Source organism: Aotus nancymaae, unplaced genomic scaffold (assembly GCF_030222135.1).
Source record: "Aotus nancymaae isolate 86718 unplaced genomic scaffold, 86718_ANA_hifiasm-v0.15.2.pri h1tg000002l, whole genome shotgun sequence".
Taxonomy (NCBI): domain Eukaryota; kingdom Metazoa; phylum Chordata; class Mammalia; order Primates; family Aotidae; genus Aotus; species Aotus nancymaae.
The window spans coordinates 55,905,854-55,928,312 of NW_026988413.1; the positions used below are offsets into that span (position 1 = coordinate 55,905,854).

General features: G+C 37.4%; 1 protein-coding gene across 1 annotated transcript in view; it reads left to right on the forward strand.

The window, feature by feature from the left end:
* RSBN1L (round spermatid basic protein 1 like) overlaps positions 1-22,459 on the forward strand; it is a 90,561-nt gene that overhangs the window by 52,680 nt on the left and 15,422 nt on the right. The window contains exons 3-4 of the mRNA XM_012466556.3: positions 8,467-9,107; positions 21,875-22,012. Of these exons, the coding sequence (XP_012321979.2) occupies positions 8,467-9,107; positions 21,875-22,012 (779 nt within the window). The remainder of the gene's footprint in view (positions 1-8,466; positions 9,108-21,874; positions 22,013-22,459) is intronic.

The window sequence follows — 22,459 nt, forward strand, 5'->3', positions numbered from 1 at the left end:
AGAAGAATTTTGGGGATAGGTGATTGGGTAATAAGTATACTACAAATCCTGTCAATAAGCCTCAACTTGTAAAGAGAGAATTTGCGGTAGAATAGACGTAAGGATAGTCTTAAATTCACTCAGATGTCAAGGTAAGAAGAATCAGTGGAATTTGATTGCTAGACGATTAGCAGATTCACTGGCTAGCAAGTTCACTAGTCCTATCAAGTTGACATTTGATGATCAGAACATGGTGACCTTGATTAATTTCATAATGAATTAAATTATTGATAAGACTTTATATTTGCTTAGGTGGGGAAAGACCACAACACTACATATGTAACAAAATAACTGGTAGTTTATATTCTTTAGGTTAAAGAGTATTAGATTCTGTATTTTCATTTCATGCTTTGTCATGTTTTCAGATGCTCATTGTCTATTTTCTACATGTGAGAACTTTATTTTCTATGATATTCTTTCAACCTTGAAGAAATACATCAGAGCTTAAGTTGATGGCTACTTAGTTAATGCTCATGATCCTTTTGTTCTGTTTCTTTTGCCAGTGTATTCTATCTGTGTTGTCTAGTTAGATTGTAAGCCTTTGGGGCAGGAATTGAATATAATCACACTAGTTCTGTACAGCAGCTAGTGAGGAATGCTTGAAAAGTCTACTTAAGTCCAGATGTGGTGGCTAACTCCTGTAATCCCAGCATTTTGGGAGGCCGAGGTGGGCAGATCACTTAAGGTCAGGAGTTTGAGACCAGCCTGACCAACATGGTGAAACCCTGTCTCTACTAAAATATAAAAATTAGCCGGGGATGGTGGTGGGTACCTATAATACCAGCTACTTGGGAGGCTGAGGCACAAGAATCGCTTGAACCTGGGAGGCGGCGGTTGCAGTGAGCTGAGATCATGACACTGCACTCTAGCCTGGGCGATAGAGCAAGACTCAGTCTCAATTAAAAAAGAAAAAAGTCTACTTAACTTTAACCTTGGTTTAGTCAAGTAGCCCTTTTTTCCCCTGGTTTAATCAAATAGTTGTTTTCTTATTCATTTGAAAATACGATGCTATAAATTCTGTCGCTGAGAAGGAATGTATTTTAGAAGTATTTTATGAAAGCCTCATACATTCTTGATTGAATACTGGATTCCTAACATAATGTGAATAATGTGGATCCAGAGATTATACATGGAAATAAAATTTAAAACAGGCTAAAATTTGAGACTTTTTTTTCAAAGTATTAACTTTGAAGTAGACAAAAATTTAGGTGATATTTTGAACTGAGTTAAACTGAAACTATTGATGATTAGGGTAAAAGAATGAGATAGATGTGGAAATTAATTTGTGACTTCTGGGATGACCATGGAAAAATTTAGGGAAAATGTATTCTTAATGGAGGTAAGTAACAATTTAATTACTTCCTTAAACAGTGTTACCAAGATTAAGTGAGGGAAAGTATGAGATAAGTGCCAAGTATAGTATCTGGCTCACAGGTACGGTACGCAGTAAGTAGATATGAATCTTTCTTGTAACCATGTATGAGAGACTAACTTTGTGATTAAAAAGCAACAAAACAAACTATCTCATCTCCTCAGTGTGTAGTACATAGATAATTAAGTGAATAAACACATGATTCATTTGGAAAACAGTGCTTGTCTCATTGAAAGCATTGAGTGTTATCTGTTGTTACTATCTACCAAAAAGAATTTGCTTAGTATGTGGGGCCATTTCCCAAGTGAGCCTGTGGTGATGGTGGGGAAAGGCATCTTTTTTTGTTGGTGACTTGGAGCAACAAATCATTTAGTTTGCTGGGGGCAAATATACTTGCATCTACTACTGTGTTCCACTTTTTTCTTTGTGGCCTCCAACTTTTATTCTATCCTTATAATTTTTTTCTTCTGATAAAAAGAATGTTGCAAGCTGTGGTATACACAGGTATTGATGGATGATGGCATTTGAATCTAAAATAGATGCTAACTATTCCATACCAATTCATTTCCTCCAAGTTTTTCTTAAAAATTGTGTCAGGTAGGCCGGGTGTGGTCGCTCACGCCTTTAACCCCAGCACTTTGGGAGGCCGAGTTGGGTGGGTCACTTCAGGCCAGGAGTTTGAGACCAGCCTGGCCAACCTAGTGAAACCGCATCTCTACTAAAAATACAAAAATTTGCGAGGCATGGTGGCGCTCACCTGTAATCTCAGCTACTTGCAAGGCAGAGGTAGGAGAATCGCCTGAACCCAGGAGGCAGAAGCTGTAGCTGAGATTGCACCACTGCACTCCAGCCTGGATGACAGAGCGAGACTTGGACTTAAAAAAAAAAAATTGTGTCAAGTTTTTTTGACTAGAAATATATACAAAATCATATACACAATAAAATGTTTTTTGTTAATGTAAAAATCTTACAAAGGTTTATTCGCTAAGAAAGTTGGATTATTTTCTGTTTTCAAAATAGTTTAAAGGAACAAATAAGTTTGAAATAAAGCTTATTTAGTGGGTTTCATCATTTTATACTAAAGTTCACCAACTGCTTTTTCTGATCATATGTAATATGTTCCAGGCATTTTTGTGTTATTAATGATAAAGTGTGAGAATATGTGTTATGATTATAGTATTTTTGAGAATAAATGTTTATAGCATTTTAAAGAAGTTTGCTGGTGAGTAGTTAGAATGGGGGTTAAAAGAAGTCAGTGTTCAAAGTTATTGGTAGTGTACTAAAGATCACAGGTAGGTAAATCATGGCTGGAAGAGTGACAGCATTGCAGTGCAAAAGAAGCAAAGTCATTCCCCAGAGACCAATTAGTACTTTTTTTTCCTATACATAATAATGGAGGAGGGAGAGAAAGATAGATACAAATTTTATGAATATAAATTCTATAATAAATATATAAAATTCATATATATATATAAATTCCCATATCAGATAGGAAATCAGATCCAATTTTTCTGAGTAACTTTTGTTTTTCACTTTATTAATACAGAAAGTATACGAAAGTTAGTGGTAGAATCAAGCCAGTGAATTTATGATTTTAAAAGGTTTTGGTTTTTTTTCCCGTAATTAGCCATTAACAACTCATGCTGTCTTTGTTTCTGTGTGTGCTTCTTGCTGTCTCTGTGAGTATATTTTTTTCTCTGGCTGTAAGTATATCTGCATCTCTGTTTCTGATTCCTTCATTCCCAGTCTGGCACTCTCTGTCTGGCTCTGACTCTATACATGTGTACATCTGTGGTGTTCTTTGTGTGCGGTGTGCCATGTGCATTTGTCTGTGACTTTGGGGAGGGTCTCCCATCAACATTTTAGTTTACTTTTTTTTTTTGAGTTGGAGTTTTACTGTGACACCAAGTCTGGAGTGCAGTGGCACAGTCTGGGCTCACTGCAACCTCTGCTTCCTGAGTTCAAACAATTCTCCTGCCTCAGCCTCCTGAGTAGCTGGGACTACAGGGACACGCAACCATGCCCAGCTAATTTTGTTTTTAAGATATTAATTAACCTAAATATGATGTTTTGATAGTTCATACCTAGGCAGCAAGTCTGATTTTGATAACATTCAAATATATGTCAGCTGCTTATAGATAGACTCTTTGGAGAATTGACACTTTGCCTTTTATGACTTCATATACCTATGTAATGAATAACATTGACACGTTTCTGTTTTTGGTTCTTATGATACTAAATTGTTCTTCATTGCATACTTACAAATTATCACTTATGAATTACAGATAATTTCTTAACATTAAACTTCACTTTTACAGAATGCTATCAACTTGAGATAGTTTTTGTTGTTTTCAGGGCTGGAATTTAGTGGTAGTCATGTGCAAAAACTTGACTGAAAGGAAGATAAGGGAAAAAACTATAAGCCTTATGTAGTCTGTTAGTGAGTTAGATTTTTTTATTCATACTTTAAGTGTTCTTGTTTAGCAATATGCTAGATACTATCAGGGGTATAATGATGGAAAAAGAGGTATCATTTCACTCTCAATTAATACAAAGGTTATTTGTTTCACTCATACAGTGTTGACAGACATATGGTATATAAGTATCCTATGAGTGAAACACATAACTTTTATAATATATAAGTTAGGAGTGAAGAACTTGAGAAATGAGGGAAAGCAACATGAAGGAAAGGATGTAAGAGTTGTCTTTAATGCAGTGGTCCCAAACCTTAGTGATACCGGTAACCAATTTTATGGAAGACATTTTTCCATGGATGGACGGGATGGTTTGGGGCTGATTCAAGGGCATTACATTTATTGTACACTTTATTTCTATTTTTATTTCTATTACATTATAATATGTAATGAAATAATTCTATAACTCACCATAATGTAGAATCATTGGGACCCCTGAGCTTGTTAATCTATATTTGCAGCAGCTCCCAGCACTATATCATTGCCTTGGCTCCGTCTCAGATCATCAGGCATTAGATTCTCATAAGGAGAATGCAACCTATATCCCTTGCATGCATAGTTCACAGTAGGGTTTACCCTCCTATGAGAATCTGATGTCGACAGGAAGTAGAGCTCAGGCAGTAATGTGAGTGATGGGGAATGGCTGTAAATACAGATGAAACTTTTCTGGCTCACCTCCTGCTGTGCAGCCCAGTTCTGACAGGATATAAACCAGTACCGGTCTGTGGCCCAGTGGGTGGGGACCCCTGCTTTAATGGATGGTATATCAGTCCATTCTCATACTTCTCTAAAGAAATACCTGAGACTGGGTAATTTATAAAGAAATGGTGTTTAATTGGCTTATGGTTCTGCAGGCTGTACAGGAAGCATGATGCTGGCATCTGCTCAACTTTGGGGAGGCCTCAGGAAATTTTCAATTATGGTGGAAGGTGAAGGGAAAGCAGGCACACTGTACATGGCCAGAGCAGGAGAGAGGTGGTGATAGGGGAGCTGCTGCACACTTAACCAGATGTCACTCACTATGGTGACACAGCACCAAGGGGGAAATCCACCCCCATGATTCAGTTACCTCTCACCAGGCCCCATCTTCAACTGTAATTGGGGATCACAGTTCAACATGAAATTTGGGAGGGGACACAGATCCAAACCATATCATTTCATCCCTCGCCCCTCCCAAATCTCATGTCCTTCTCACATTGCAAAATTCAGTCATGCCTTCCCAACAGTCCCCCTAAATCTTAACTCATTCCAGCATTAACCCAAAAGATCAAAGTCCAGAGTCTCATCTGAGACAAGGCCAAGTCTCTTCCACCTTTGAGCCTATAAAATAAAAGACAACAAGTTAGTTACTTCCAAGATAGAGTTGGGGTATAGGCATTGAGTAAATACTCCTGTTTCAAAAGGGAGAAACTGGCCAAAAGAAAGGGGCTACAGGCCTCGTGCAAGTCTGAAACCCAGCAGGGCAGTCGTTAAATCTTAAAGTTCCCAAGTAATCCCCTTTGACTCCATGCCCCACATCCAGGACACTCTCATGCAAGAGGTGGGCTCCCAGTGCCTTGGGTAGCCCCACCCCCTGTGGCTATGCAGGGTTCAGCCCCTGTGACTGCTCTCAAGGGCTGGTATTGAGTGCTTGAGCTTGAGGCTATTCCAGGTGCACGGTGCAAGCTTTTGGTGGATCTACCATTTCAGGGACTGGAGGACAATGGCCTTCTTCTCATAGCTCCACTAGGTAGTGCCCCAGAGGAGACTCAGTGTAGGGGCTCCAACCCCACATTTCCCCACATTACCTTTTCCAAACCTTTATGGTTTGGAAAATTTGCAGTCTGGTCATGTGGTAGAAAAGAAAAGCCAATTGTCAGGGAAGGAGTTTGAGCAGGCTACAGAAATTTGCATAAATAAAATGAAAGAGCCAACTGCTAATAGCCAAGACAATGGGGAAAAGTCCTAGAAGGCATTTCAGAAAACCTCATGGCAGCTTCTCCCATCACAGGCCTGGAAGCCTAGGAGGACTGAATGGTTTCCTGGTCCAGGCCCGGGTCCTGCTGCTCTGCACAGCCTCAGGATACTGCTCACTGCTCCCCAGCCACCCCAACTCCAGCTGTGGCTCAAAGGGGCCCAGGTACAGCTTGAGCCACTATTTCAAGGGTGCCAGCCATAAGACTTCTGTGTGGTGTTAAGCCTGCCAGTACACAGAATGCAAGACTTGTGGCTTGGGAGCTTCCACCTAGATTTTGGAGGATGTATGGAAACACCTGGATATTCAGGCAGAAGCCTGCTATAGGGATGGAACTGTCATGGAGAATCTCTCTACTAGGGGAGACACTTCCACATTGTCAGATATCTTTATAGCAATGCCTCGTGCCTCAGCACCAATTTTCTGTATTAGTCCATTGTTGTACTCCTATAAATAAATACCTGAGACTGGGTAATTTATAAAGAAAAGAAGTTTAATTGGCTCATGGTTCTGCAGGCTGTACAGGAAGCATGATGCTGGCATCTGCTCAGCTTCGGGGGAGGCCTCAGGAAACTTTCAGTCATATCAAATGTATAGGAAAGAGTTCAGTGGTAAGTAATGAGCAAGACAAGGGTATTTTAAGGAGAGGAAATGCTTTTGCCAGTAGAGATACGTTTTGTAAGAAATTGTAAATAAGTAGTGCAGTTTGACCAGAGCATGAGGTACTTGAGGGCACTGTCTTAGGATTCCAGACTGATAGGTAGACATTGAGAGCTCTTGAAAGCAGTTTAGCTAAAGAATGAATATGATAAAAGAATATATAAAAACTACAGAAAGGTTAATATGGCTCTAGCATTCAGGATGAGAGACCGTTACGTGGCTGTTAGACCAAAATTTGAGACAGTGGCATCAAGGAATTCAGAAGTAATCAAGGATGAGCTGGATAATTCTGTCAAATCATGGAGAGACTAGAAAAAATGATTTGAGTAAATATGACTGATTTTGATATTTCAACATTCTGGGAAAGCAAATTTAATCAGATTGAAAGCAGAAGCAGAATTTAAACAGTAAGAATGGTAAGGTGATAAAGGAAAGAAAGACACTGGGCAAGATGATTCTTTTTTTTTATTCTCTTTGAGATGGAGTTTCACGGTCACCCAGGCTGGAGTGCAGTGGCACGATCTCAGCTCACTGCAATCTCTGCCTCCCTGTTAAAGCAGTTCTTCTGCTTCAGTCTCCTGAGTAGCTGGGATTACAGTTGCACGCCACCACACCCAGCTAATTTTCGTGTTTTTAGTAGAGACAGGGTTTCAATCTGTTGGCCAGGCTGCTCTTGAACTTCTGACCTCAAGCAATCTGCCCACCTTGGCCTCCCAAAGTGCTGGGATTACAGGCATGAGCCAACACACCTGGCCTGATTTTTTTTTTTTAATTTAAAAAAATTAAATTAAAATTTATTTCTTCTTCATTTTCCTTTTTTAACCACTCAGGGCATAGATTATTTATGAAAAATTTGGTGGTCAAATACTACTAAACAAGGGTTATTGGAGTTGGTGGGAGGGACTTATTTTTGAAAATAGGCAAAACGTCTCATTTACTGGAAGCAGAAAGGAAAAAAGATACGGGAAGATGGAAATATTTAGGTAAAGAAGCAGATTGGAAGAATTTCATTCATGGCAGGTTTTCTGTGAAACTGAGGTAAAAGGTGGAAACAGTGAATGCCTTTTCTCAGCCCTTAGTTTGGTTTTACATTATCTCTCTCATGAGGATATTTACTTGTTTCTATTTTTCTTATATAGAAATGAATACAATGTGATAATATTAAGTGTTTATATGTATACGTAGATTCTATAGCTGTGGATTAATCTTTTATTCTTTCGATTTCTACATTTCTGAGCCCAGAATCTATGTACTTTTGTTCACAAAAGCCCTTTAATATACAAGCTACCTTTTTATTCATCTCTTTACCAGTATTTGGGTATTATTTGAGCTTAGGAAATGCTTCTGATTTTTGTCATCTTTTTTGTAGTACCTGTCTGGGTTTTCACTGTAATTTTGTAAACTGTGGTGGACCTAAAGTAGACCATATTAGATGCAAGAGTAATTTACTAAGGAGGAAATATGGTAAAACGCTAAGGAATTGCTGTGTTTGTTGCTGTTATATTGTACAACAGTTTTCTCCCTTTACGATTTATAAATCTCCATGACACTTTGATGCAATATTTAAGACCTGAGGTAAAGTAAAATTGATAATATATATCAATGAGTAACATCTAGAGGACATTGTTTATATTGATCTTTTTTCATCTTTACATTTCTGATTTTCTACAACATTTGAAGATTGTTTTCTAAAATACTTATTCATCTCTTTATTTCAGTAAACCGTGCGCGTTTGCTTTGTGTCAGAAAGCACACACTGTAGATGTAACTTTGCTCTAAGCCTGTCTCTGTCTCTCTCTGTATAGATGAAGAGACTAAATATTGATTATCAATTCTGTAAAAAATGAGTCCTAAATATATAATTCTGAGTAAATTTTCAGAAGTAAACTTCTTATTTATCCAAAACTGTTCCTAAAGCATGGTTTTTAAAATAATTACAGAATTTCAAAAAACATTTTTTCCAACAGGTGGGAAGGAGAAACCAAAAACAAATATAGAAGACTTACAAATTAAAAAGGTAAAGAAGAAAAAGAAAAAGAAACACAAAGAGAATGAAAAACGGAAGCGTCCAAAAATGTATAGCAAATCTATTCAGACCATCTGTTCAGGATTGCTAATCGATGTTGAAGATCAAGAAGCCAAAGGCATTCTAAATGATAACATGAAAGATTACGCTGGAAAGAATTTGGATGCCAAGAACTATGATTCCAAAATTCCAGAGAACAGTGAGTTTCCATTTGTCTCATTAAAGGAGCCACGAGTTCAGAATAACCTCAAAAGGTTGGACACTTTGGAATTTAAACAACTCATTCATATAGAGCACCAGCCTAATGGAGGTGCATCAGTCATTCATGCCTACAGTAACGAACTCTCCCATCTGTCTCCTATGGAGATGGAGAGGTTTGCAGAAGAGTTTGTGGGTCTAGTGTTCAGTGAAAATGAAAACTCTGCAGCTTTCTATGTGATGGGTATTGTTCATGGGGCAGCTACTTATTTACCTGACTTTTTAGACTATTTTTCATTTAATTTTCCCAATTCTCCAGTGAAAATGGAGATATTGGGAAAGAAAGATATAGAGACAACGACTATGTCCAATTTTCATGCTCAGGTAAGAGGTTTTTAGTTTTATTTTATAAAATAACTTTTAATTATATATTTTTAAGATGAGTTTCTGTTCTTTGTTCCTGGTTTGAAATAAAAAGGTAAGAATATAATGAAACCATTTGGGAGTACTAAGAGTAAATTACTTTCTTGATGTGAGAATCAGGATTTAAAATTCAGTTTCCACTTACGTGTGTTTTTTTCTTAAAGATAATGAAATAAGATTCTGTTGTCCTTTTTTTGCCAGGAGGAATCTTAAACCTAAGAAAATGAATTTCACCATGTATTCTCCAGTCCTTAAATAGTTTTCTTACCTGAAAATCACCTAAAATTGTCTTCCACCTATATAATGTTTTAAGATACTTAGCACTAGGCGCATCACATGGAAGGTACTGAAGAAATGTTGGACATTAAAAATATTGTGGTACAGTCCGGGCACAGTGGCTCCTGCCTATAATCCCAGCACTTTGGGAGGCCGAGGCAGGCGGATCACCTGAAGTTGAGAGTTCAAGATCAGCCTGACCAACATGGAGAAACCCTGTCTCTACTAAAAATACAAAATTAGCCGGGTGTGGTGGCGCATTCCTGTAATCCCAGCTACCTGGGAGGCTGAGGCAGGAGAATCGCTAGAACCTGGGAGTCAGAGGTTGTGGTGAGCTGATATCACGCCATTGCACTCCAGCCTGGGCAACAAGAGCAAAACTCCATCTCAAAAAAATAAAAAATAAATACAATAATACTGTGGTACAAAGGAGTCATCAGTTATTGTGTAATTATGTGTAAAAAGTAGCAATCAGTATATATCGTGAGCTAATTTCCATTTCCTGCCCTTCTCTGTGGTGGAGAATATACATTATTCTGGAAAGCAGACAGAATAGAGTCTGCTGGTTCTTGAACATCTGTGTGGGTCCATCTGAAAGGCTGGTGCCATTGTTATCCATCCTCAGATTGGGACTGTTTATGCTAGGAGTTTGGCCAGTTCTCATATTTATTGATGCTGTAGTTTTTGGTTTTCTAGAAACAGTTTTGGTTTCTAGGGCAACATTCTAGTTTGGAAGGAGGAAAAAAGTAAAGGAAGTCTCAAATGGAGCTTAGCGATTATTTATCCCAACATTTCTCAATTACAAACAAGTAAACAGTCGTAGAAAGAGAGGAGTAACTTACTGTTTAAAGTTGTCAGCAGTATCAGGATTAGAACGAAGTCTTAATCTTCATCCAGGGCTACTTTCCTTATTCTGAATATATTTCTTTTTTGATGGGTGCTCAAATTACAGCTTCCACTTTAAATGGTAGTCTGGATGTTCAGTCATATCCACACGAGTGCCCCCAGTAGTAGGTTTGGTGTATAATGTGTAGTATATTGTAGTCGGGAAAATAATTTTTTTTTTTTCTTTGAGCTGGAGTCTCGCTCTTTTGCCCAGGCTGAAGTGCAGTGGAGCAATTTCAGCTCACTGCAACCTCCAGTGGATTCCAGGTTCAAGTGATTCTCCTGCTTCAGCCTTCCAAGTAGCTGGGATTACAGACGTGCACCACCACACCTGGCATTTTTTTTTTTTTTTTTTTTTTTTTTTTTTTTTGAGACGGAGTTTCGTTCTTGTTACCCAGGCTGGAGTGCAATGGCGTGATCTCGGCTCACTGCAACCTCTGCCTCCTGGGTTCAGACAATTCTCCTGCCTCAGCCTCCTGAGTAGCTGGGATTACAGGCACGCGCCACCGTGCCCAGCTAATTTTTTGTATTTTTAGTAGAGACGGGGTTTACACCGTGTTGACCAGGATGGTCTCGATCTCTTGACCTTGTGATCCACCCGCCTCGGCCTCCCAAAGTGCTGGGATTACAGGCGTGAGCCACCGCGCCCGGCCCTGGCTATTTTTTTATTTTATTTTTAGTAGAGACAGGGTTTCTCCATGTTGGTCAGTGTGATCTTGAACTCCTGACCTCAAATGATCTGCCTGCCTCAGCCTCCCAAAGTGCTGGGATTTATAGGCATAAGTCACCATGCCCGGCCTGGAAAATAATTATTAGTGTGCATGTCGAGGGGAATTATTCTCTAACATGTTTTAGAATTGAAATTTAAATATTTTTAAAGTGAATAGGGAGCTATAGAGCATCCATTACTAGCCCTGTCATTTTATAGAATTCCAAAATGGTGAATTACTTGTCTGAGGTTACACCTGCGTTTAATGGCAGAATCAAGACTGGCATCTAATAATAGTGTTTACTGTTTATTGAGTACTGATTGTGCCAAGGACTAGTTCTAAGTATTTTATATGTAGCAAGTCATTTAATCCTCATTATAATCTTATTTTAGCCATGAACAAACATCCAGTGAGAGAAGAAATAACATGTGCTCAAAGTCCCTTATCACTTTATCATTCATTTGTCATTTATTATATGTCTCCTAAATGCCAGGTTTTATAGTGGGCCTCTTGGCTCCCATTCCCGGTTGTTTCCACAATATCACAAACTATCTTGCTTTGATACAATGCAAGTTTGCTTCAGTCATCTTTTAAATGGGACAGTACACTGATGCGCATCACATTACCTGCTTTTCAAATGGTTTTTCAGATAAGGTTAGGAATTATTAATTTTATGCTAAATGATAAAAATTTTCATCTAAACTGTGTAATATGTACCCCATGAAAACTGTTTTTGTTACTAAATAAAATGAGATGCTGGACTTGCTAATCATGGCAGTGTGTGCCTGGGTTGTTGATCTCAAGTCCTTGATGAGCCACCAACCCTGGTTGTCACCATCTCTTCAGGCTTCTTGGGTAGTATATATTGCAAAGAGGAAATTCCAGGCAGATATATCCTCTTTGTTACCAGCTGTGGTTCTAGCCCCCTGTCTTTGTGATCTGCTACCCTGGTGACCTAAGCATGTCAGCTGCACGGACTGCTTTTGCTTCTTTAGCTTTAGACTTCAAGGCAAGAAACTGCATGTGCAAGGACCATATTCCTTTTATTGCAAGAGCCTTCAGATCTTATTCCTGTGAGTGGGAAAGTTGCTGTCTGCAGCAGATTGGAAGATAGCCTTCGGTTTGTCCTTAGGTACTGGCTTTATGAAACTGAATGGGATCCAGAAGAGACAGCAATAGGAGAAAAATGAGCATGCTTATTCTTGCACAGTTGGGTTTCTCATCCCTTGAGTCCTCCCAGTAAAAGCTCTGTCTCTTAGCCTACATTGAGGTGTCCCCCAGGAGCTGATTTTATTTAGTAAACTTTTTACTGAAATATAATCTATACACAGAATACATAATATACATATTATAAATGTATAGCTTGATGAATCTTCACAGAGAACACACCCATGGTTTAAAATTTAGAGCCAAATATTACTAGTAGCCAGAAACCTTCCCCAAACCCTTTTTTATCAATACTGTGCCAACCCCCCAATCCCACCACATGAACAAATACCCAGGAGATCACTGTCCTGACCTTGAACACCACTGATATATTTTGCTTCTTTTTGAACTTTAATGGAATCAGATAGTACGTACATGTTGTGTCTGGTCTCTTTCCTGCAGTATAATGTTTGTGAGGTTCATCCATCTTGTATGTAGTGGTTCTGCTGTATGGTATTCCATTGTGTTAATATGCCACAGTTTGTTGTTTATCTTGTTACCATATAGATGGACATTTGAGTTGTTTCCAGTTTGAGGCTGTTAGAACAGGGGCGCTATGAATATTTTTCATGTGTCTTGATGAGTATATACCTAATATTAGGATTTCAGGATCAAAACGTATGCAGATACTCAGTTTTGCTAGATACTGCCAGTGTTCCAAAGTTATTGTGCTGATTTACATTCCCACTAGCAGTGTTCCACATCCTTTGCCATGTTTAGTAGTGTCTTTTTCATTTAAGTCATTCTGGTGATTATGTAGTGGTAGCTCCCTGTGGTTTAATTTGTATTTCCCTGATACCTAAGGATGTCAAGTACTTTTTTATATGATTGTTATTTGGTTGAATTATCCTCTTTTGTAAAGTACCTGTCCACTCTGTCCATTTCTTATTTGTTTTTTTCTAGTTGATTTGTTGGACTATTATATATGTAGATAAGAATCTTTTGTCACCTAACTGTATTGCAAATATTTCTTCTCACTTGGTGTCTTACCATTTCATTCTTAGGTATCTTTTGATGACTAGAAGTTCCTAAGTTTAATGTAATCTAATTTATAGTTTGTAAACCATTTATGATTACTGTTTCTTTCTTTTTTTTTTTTTCCCTGTTTTTTTCTTGAGACAGAGTCTCACTCTGTTGCCCAGGCTGGAGTGCAGTGGTATGATCTTGGCTCACTGCAACCTCTACCTCCCAGGTTCAAGCGATTCTGCCTCAGCCTCTCAAGTAGCTGGGACTACAGGTGTACACCACCATACCTGGCTAATTTTTATATATTTAGTAAAAACGGGGTTTCACCTTATTGGTCAGGCTAGTCTTGAACTCCTGACTTTGTGATCAACCCGCCTTGGCCTCCCAAAGTGTTGGGATTACAGACGTGAGCCACTGCACGCAGCCTATGATTACTGTTTCTTATGTTCTGTTGTGGAAATCTTTGCCTACCACAAAGTCCTTAATATGTTCTGTGAAGTTTTCTTCTGGAAACTTTTATTGTTTTACCTTTCATGGTTAAATCTATAGTTAATAAAACAGCTAAAAGTATTGGAAAAATAGTTTATAGTTCTTCTGGAATTGATCTTTGTCTATGGCATGTGGTAAAGATCAAGGTTCATATTTTTCTGTATAAATATCCAAAGGACCAAGCAGCCTTTATGGAAAATATATCTCTTCCTCATTGCATTGTAGTGTCACATTAGTCATAAAACAGCTAATCATATGCATGGGTCTGTTTCTGGGCTCTCTCTGATTCCATTGTTTTGTGTAATTGTTATAGCTTTATAATAACTCTATTGATTGATTGATAGTTACAGGGTCTTGCTTTATCACTCTGGCTAGAGTGCTGTGGTACGATCACAGTGCTCTGTAGCCTCAAATTCCTGGGCTCAAGTGATCCTTGCACATCAGTCTCCTGGTAGCTGGGACTACAGGTGTGAGCCACTGTGCCCAATCTAGAATCGGTTTGCCAGATTTGTTCTTCAAGATTTCCTTGGCTTTTTACATTTCCATATAAACTTTTTAGAATCAGCTTTTCACATTTCACAGAATTATATGCTAGAATATTCCTTGGTATTACAAGAATCGTAGAAACAGCTACATAATTTGTCATCTTTTAGTTACTACAGAATTTAAAGCAAACTATTTTGTTTGCCCTGATTATAATTTAAGAACAAAAGATGTCAAGTACAAAACTTTTCTCTACATTTCTGCTTTCCTCCGCTCTGTAGAAAGCACTATCATCTCATAACAAAAGCAGGGTTCTATTGAACTGAACCTACTGAACTTAGTCAAGGTGGTCCTCGACTCAGATGGTTTGACTCATAATTTTTTGACTTTGCAATGGGTTTATCAGGTTGAAACCCCATAGTTAAATCAAGCAGCATCTGGACTTAAGATGGTTCAGCTTACTTACAATTTTTTTTCAGTGGGCTTATCAGAGTTATTTATTTCTTTGTTTGTTTTTTTGTTTGAGACAGAGTCTCTGTCACCCAAGCTGGAGTGCAATGGCACAATCTCAGCTTCACTGCAACCTGTGCCTCCCAGGTTCCAGCGATTCTCAAGGGATTACAGGTGCCTGCCACCACGCCTGGCTCATTTTTGTATTTTTAGTAGAGACAGGGTTTCACCACGTTAGCCAGGCTGGTCTCGAACTCCTGACCTCAGGTGATCCGCCCGCCTAAACCTCCCACAGTGCTAGAATTACAGGCATGAGCCACCACACCTGGCTGCTTATCAGAATTTTAAATGCAGTTGTTTTCTAACCACGCTTCTCCCACTTCCAAACTCTAAATCTTATTTTTATTTTATCCTGGTTCTAAGTTGTTTCTCAGGTGACTTATGTCAAAGTATTAACTGATGATGAAGGGTCTGCTATTTTAATAGTGAAACTTACTAAATCTGATCTGATCTGTTAGACCTGCTTCACTAGAATGGGGGCAGAATGCTAGCATTTGTTAAATTCATGCTGGGGTCATTCACTGTGTTAGGCTAGTAATAGCAGTTTGGTGTTTCATCTTTAAAACATTGCTTGCCTTTGTACTAAATTTTCATTTTGACGAGTTGTGCCTGCCCCATCCTTCTCAAATACTTTTGAACTGATCTGTACAAAATAATAACGCAGCAGAGACCACATGCTCTAATAATAAGAAAAGTTTTCCCCCATTATTGTACTACTTTTAAAATGGATAATAATTTTCGTTCAAATTTGGTTGCAGTTATATGGGTATTTTTGAAATGTTGGGTAATGGCTCCCCCTTGTGACACAGTCATTTATGTCATGTTTAGATTGCCTCAGAATGTCCTGCAGGCCTTGTTTTTTAAAATAAGGGACTCTTCTCCCCACACCCTAAAAAAAAAAAAAAAAACCTCAGCAGAATTGAACCAACAGCTTCTGTTCCCACCCCCTCAATTTTTTGGCTCTAATAATGATCCTGTTTTTGTATTTTCTTCACATTGGTGCTGATACAAGCTAAAAACATCTATTATATTTATTGTGAATCACTATGAAAGTATTCTGAGGAACTTTTAATATCTTGGAATGTTGATAGGTATACTAAAACACACACACACACACACACACACACACACACACACACACACACACACACACACACACAGGTTTCGAAGTCCAAAATAGTGTAATGCTGGACCAAGTAAGTAATATTTGTTTGCAGTGAGACTCTTCAGAAACTTTAATAGCTGGTGTGCGTGATGAGCCTCCTAAACAAGAAGGGTTTTCCAGACTTAGTAGACTGTAGAGCTCTCTCTTCAGGGAACGTGTTTTGAGAAACAGCAGGTTGTTTCAAGTGAGTCGTTTTTTAGGGCTTTAAAAAAATTACTTATTACTATGTTTGCCTTTTCCCCTGTTGCAGCAGTTTTCATAATTTACATAAGAGAAAACAGTAGTAAGTAACAAATCTTAAAGATTCGTTTTAGGCAACATATTTTCTGTTAAGACTAGGCTACTTTTTTCTCTTTGTAGCAAGCCAACCTCAGAATCCTAAGGTTTTTCTTTTTAAAGATGACATTATATGAGTAGATTATTAGTTTAAACAGTTACTTCATTTTCTGTTAACCAGAGCTGCTGAGATTTTGGTATTGACACTTACTGGCAGTGGGTATGATAGTTCTCCTACTTCTGCTTTCTTCTTTCCCTTCATAATATTTATAGAGAATTTATACAAGGGGGGAAGTGAAAATGTGGCCATGATGGTCATGGAGTTTTGTGGGGAGAGGTAGGAGATTTAGATTAAATATGTTATATTTCTTCTGAAGGCCATTATTTAAATATAAGCTTTTCCAAAAATATTAAGTATCATGCCTATCTTTAATTGTGTTCTGTTTGAGAGATCTATATAACTAGATTAAGAGGAACTATATGTATAATCTTTGTAATTCAGTGCATTTCTTTTTTTAGAAAGCAAATACATTTTATTATTTTTTATTTAATTTATTTTTTGAGACTGAGTCTTGCTTTATCACCCAGGCTGGGTGCAGTGGCACGCAGTGGTGCAGTCTTGGCCCACTGCAACTTCGGCCTCCCTGGTTCAAGCATTCTCATGCCTCAGCCTCCCGAATAGCTGGGGATTACAGGCATCTGCCACCATGCCTGATTAACTTTTGTATTTTTAGTAGAGTTGGGGTTTTGTCACATTGGCCAGGCTGATCTGGAACTCTTGACCTCAAGTGATCTGCCCGCCTGCACCTCCCAAAGTGCTGGGATTACAGGCATGAGCCACCACGTCTGGCCTATATTTTAAAGCAGTGATATGTTTTGACTTTCTTCAGGTTAATTTTTTAACTACATCAGAAAACTGGTTTGATTAATATTTACTGAAGTGAATAAAAGCAAATATAGTAAGCTCACATGGAGAGTCATCAGGGTGTGAGGTTTTCTAGATAAGCGATTTTTTTTTAGATAATGGAAATGTAGTTCTAAGTACCAAGATTTTTCTTCTTTACTAAACATATGCAACATAATGTAACTTTAGTTTCAGTATTCGTTTGTCATTATTACAATTCTCATGCCTTAGTGCAGCTGCAGCTGTACTTACCCTTTGCCCCTCCTTCCCCTTCTAAATTTGTGGTTTCTTTTCCTTTATGATTTCAGATAGTAGTTATAATAATTATGCCTAATATAGGAATGGATATGTAAGAAGAGGACCTTTTATGAGCCATGGTCTTTGTGACATTTACTTTGACTATTTAGGGATTCTTATCTGTTACCTCTCCCTCCTCTCTGCCCTTGAGTTCTTTGCAGTCTGGCAGTCTGGATAGGTGATTTATTGAGAATTGAGGCTTGATGTTTTTTAGTGTGTGTGATACTGTAGATTTAACTTTATTCTATGTAATAGGTGGATTGTGGATATTTGGTGTATAGTTTTGCAACAAAACAGGTGTCACCAAAATCAAGAATCATTTACATAATTGTGAAATGTGGATTTCATTCATTCATTCATTCATTCATGGAGTCTTGCTCTGTCGCCCAGACTGGAGTGCAGTGGCATGATCTCAGCTCACTGCAACCTCTGCCTCCTGGGTTCAAGCAATTCTCATGCCTCAGTCTCCTGAGTAGCTGGGACTACAGGTGCACACCGCCATGCCTGGCTAATATTTTGTATTTTAGTAGAGACAGGGTTTCACCATGTTGCTCAGGCTGGTCTCAAACTCCTGAGCTCAGACAATCTGTCCGCCTCGGCTTCCCAAAGTGCTGGGATTATAGGTGTGAGCCACCATGTCCGGCCTCTTACATTTTATTTTAACAGCTTAAGTACCATCATGTATTTTGTCAAGAGGTATATACTTTTTAAATTGGAAACATTGTTGTGTGTAATTTGCTGTAATAGCTACAAATGATGGATCTGAAATACTGGGTTATTAAACTAGAAATTTGTATGAAATGATACATAATTAAAAGTATATTACAATATATTTTAAATTGTAATACTTTTACAGATTAAGATTTTGATGACTTCAATTTAATTTTTAAAATTTGGTTTGAGTTTAAATATGTTTGTTCAGGTGGGTGATCATAGTTTTATCTTTACTATTGGAGAATAAATGTTTTGGAAGGTAATTGCTGTTTTGTTTTAAACGTGATAGCTAAGCGGTTTTTATAAAGGCCAATTTCCTACTAGAATTTATTTTTGGCTTTATTAGTGGGACAGTGGGATCTACTTTACAGTTTCTGTATATTTTGGTTAAAAGAGAGATTTATACTTTTGTTATAATAAGCTATTTGTGAAAGTAAATTTTACATATCATCTGTATGTTTTATATATATTTTGCCATGAGGTAGGAAGAACTAACTAAAAATTCAATTAGGATATTTAGCAATATAATCTGTATTACTTCACTTTAAAAATTCAGGGTCTCTAAAAAATCCTTTGAAATATTTATGAATTTTAATAGGACCATACTTAAAAATGATCAACAAAAGATACAGCCTTTTCTTAGGTAGTGCCCAAACTAGACATAGGATGGAAAAATCGTTTTTTGATTTATTCAGTCTATTATGTTAAAATTTTTTTTTTCAGACAGAGTTTCACTCTGCTGCCAGGTTGGAGTGCCAGTGGTGTGATCTCGGCTCACTGCAAGCTCCACCTCATGGGGTCAAGTGATTCGCCTGAGCCCCCAAGTAGCTGGGACTATAGGTGTGCACCACCACACCCAGCTAATTTTTGTATTTTTAGTAGAGATGGGGTCTCACCATGTTAACCAGGATGGTCTTGATCTCTTGACCTTGTGATCCACCCGCCTCGGCCTCCCAAAGTGTTGGGATTACAGGCATGAGCCACTGTACCCAGCGTATTATGTTAAAAATTTTAATGTTTAGGTCTATACTAATTGAGACATGTTTTGTTTTATTTTTAAATAAGCAATATTTGTAAACTTAGAAATTAACATAAATGTGTAATTTGAATGAAATGAGATTGTTAGGTCAGTAATACTTCTTCAGTCAATGAAATAATTATTCTAACCTGAAATAGCATCATCTGGTCAAATTAAAATTAGTAAAGTTTTTGAGTTATTACACAACATATGATTTGTCCGTATATTACCACCCACGTTTTACCCATTCTTTTCCTGTTAGTCTATGATATATGTTTTTACTCACATTTAAATAAATAAATTTTACACTACGAGGACTGAATGTTAAATTTGTTACCAATTAGTTCTGGTTTTATGATTATTGTATTTATCTCCTAATCTTTATAGTTTAATAATGTTATAGTTTTCTGGTTTTATCTTTCTTTGTAGAATGGAAGTAGTTATCTAAATTGCAAGATGAGGTAGAAGACAACTATTTCAATTATATTTGAGAAATGGATTATTTCATGTATAGTATGACTTTTTAAAACTACTAGATTAATTGAAAGTTTAGTTGTGCTTCACATTTTAGAAGAATTCACTTACTGAAAATTCTTTTCCTTTTCCACAGTCATCCCCTCCCACCAAGATAAACTGCCCAAATTCTTTAGCTGATTGTTGTTGATACTGTGATGTTGTAGAATGAACCAACTCAGCGGCACGGACTTATTTGATTCTGGCTTTGTTAGAACTAAGTTAGTGTCTTAGGTATCTGATTATAACAAAATATGGAAATTTATGCACAGAAAATTTACTTATTTGTATAAAGTGGAAATAGTACCTCTCTAATTTGACTTTTTTTGGGGTCTCGCGGTGTTTCTCAGGCTACTCTTGAACTCATGGGCTCAAGTGATCCTCCTGCCTCTGCCTTCTGGGTAGCTGGGATTACAGTTTCATGCTACCACCCCTAACGCTAATTTGACTTTTTAGATACATTTCAAAGCACTTGGAAAATCTGTGTTTTACAGTATCAGTTGTTGATTTCACTTTCTACATAGCTATGGTCTCTCAAAATTCCTTATGGCCATTTGCAGATCCAAAACTTAGAATCTCAGAATCACTTAACAGATTTGATGTCTTATATTCTGGTAAATGTGCTAGAGTTCAGATCGATACCTTTAGCTTCTTTGTTAGACTACATTACAGAAATGCATACTGATCACTGAATTTCTTATTGGAGTGCTACTAATGCCTCTAAACATCTAGAGCCTGAAGACTGTTGTAGAGTTAGGTTTTAACTTTTAGCTTTCTCAATATAGGACATGATAGGAATTTTTAGGAGACAGGAAAAAGATGAGACAATGAGTACGAGATGGGGGCACAAGTCCCAACTGTTCTTTTTTGTTTTTTGAGACAGAATCTTGCTCTTTTACCCAGGCTAGAGTGCAGTGGCATGATCACAGCTTACTGCAGCCTTGACTTCCCAGACTCAAGATAGCCTCCCGCCTCTCAAAGTGCTAGGATTATAGGCCCTTAATTTTCTAACTTATAGGAATGTTTTGTGGTTCTGAGAAGTCAGTTTGTAACAGTTTAGGAAAACGTAAGCTTGGAAATTTGGTGAATTTATTAAAGAATTAATGTCATTATTAAACCACTTTGCTGATTATAATAACAAATGAGATTCTTTGTCTTAAATGATTTTGTTATGAAAAGATGTGGGTTGGTGTTTACTTTGTTACATTGTGATACTCTTACCAGCCATAATTGTAAGGATTCAACTTTTAATGTGACTCTCTTTTATAATTTTAATGTGATTGTATTTTATAATCTGTGTCTATGATGTGATGAAAGTTGACCATTCATGTTTGCCTGAAATACAGGACTTACAGTTTTAAGACAGATAGTCCTGGGCAAACTGAGACAAACTGGTCTCCTAAATTTTGTGTCCACAAAGACTAATCCAGAGAAAGAGACAATTAGAATTTTGCTTATTATTTGGCTATCAGAAGGAGTTGTTTTGCTTGAAAACAGGCTCAACTTGTTTACTAGTGTTAGTATATGAAAATACATAGGTTTCTTTGTCAGGATTTAAATATGCTGGCAAAAATACAGTTATCAATGAATCTTGAGATAAAATGGCTTTGTTTTGGCTCTTTGAATGCCACCCATTTGCTAGCATTATGGCAGGTGAGTTTATATCATTATCAAGTTTTCTTCAGTAATCTGTTATAAAACATTCTAGTTAAGAAACCAAAGCTCAAGGAATATTAATGATTTCTGAAAGTCACATAGCTGATAGATAGCAAAGGCAGATTTGGATCTTAGGATTCCTGATTCTTAATTTCTAGTAGTTTCTCACCACAGTTAATAATGGATATATAAACTGGATCCTAGTTAATATGATAAGATCAGAAAAGAAGAGCATCCCTGGTGGCCTTTTAGACAGATAAGCCACTGGTGATGGTTAAATGTTTTCAGAGGGTCTAGTTTTGAAAATTTTGATTAAAAGATACGAACTTCATTTCACTTTAGAAAAATGCAGGTACACCAACTTTTGAATATTCAGATAATGAGTTCCTCTCTTCTAAGGAGATGTTGTCTAGAATTAATGATTGTCTTTACTGTGTTTTCATAAGCAGCATGTAGGAATAGAGAAGGTAAAATAGCTTGATTTAGTGCAAGTTCTATTTTTAAAATGCCTTATCTGTTACTGTTATTGAAGTTTTTTTTTTTTTTGCTTTCCTCATATTATGATACGATATTCTGAGATAATAATAATTTACTGTTACACAATGAATGATAGCAAACATTATCTTATGTGTAACTTTTAATTAAATCTATATTCTTCAGGTAAAAAGAACGTATTCTCATGGTACTTACAGAGCTGGCCCAATGCGACAGATAAGCTTGGTGGGAGCAGTTGATGAAGAAGTAGGAGATTACTTCCCTGAGTTCCTTGACATGTTGGAAGAGTCACCATTTTTAAAAGTAAGAGATAATCTGTCATGGGATTAGTGTTGTTTTGTTTTTGTTTTTAAAAAAGGCAAGAAAAACCAATATGAGTAATCTGACTTGGGAGTGTTTCTTTCATGCTACATGCAATATAAATGAATGGCTGTTTCAGAAATAGAAACATTTTGGTTTTATTTGAACTGGAGGGAAGGAGGGCAAGAGATAGGAAACTGAAGTAATTCTTGTATAGTGTGTACATGTGGTATCTCAGGTCCTAATTGTAATGGCAAAGCTAAGTTGTGGACCAATTAGTTTCCATGTGTTAATCAGCTCTTAGGAAGTACAGGAGGGATTCTACTAAAATGTTTAAGACGAAGGAATGGCAGTTTAGTATTGTGGAAAACTGGCCTGTGAAATTACACATCCATATTTTAGCCTTGGCTATACCTATCTGGGTTGGACAAGCCATTTAAGCTTTCTGGG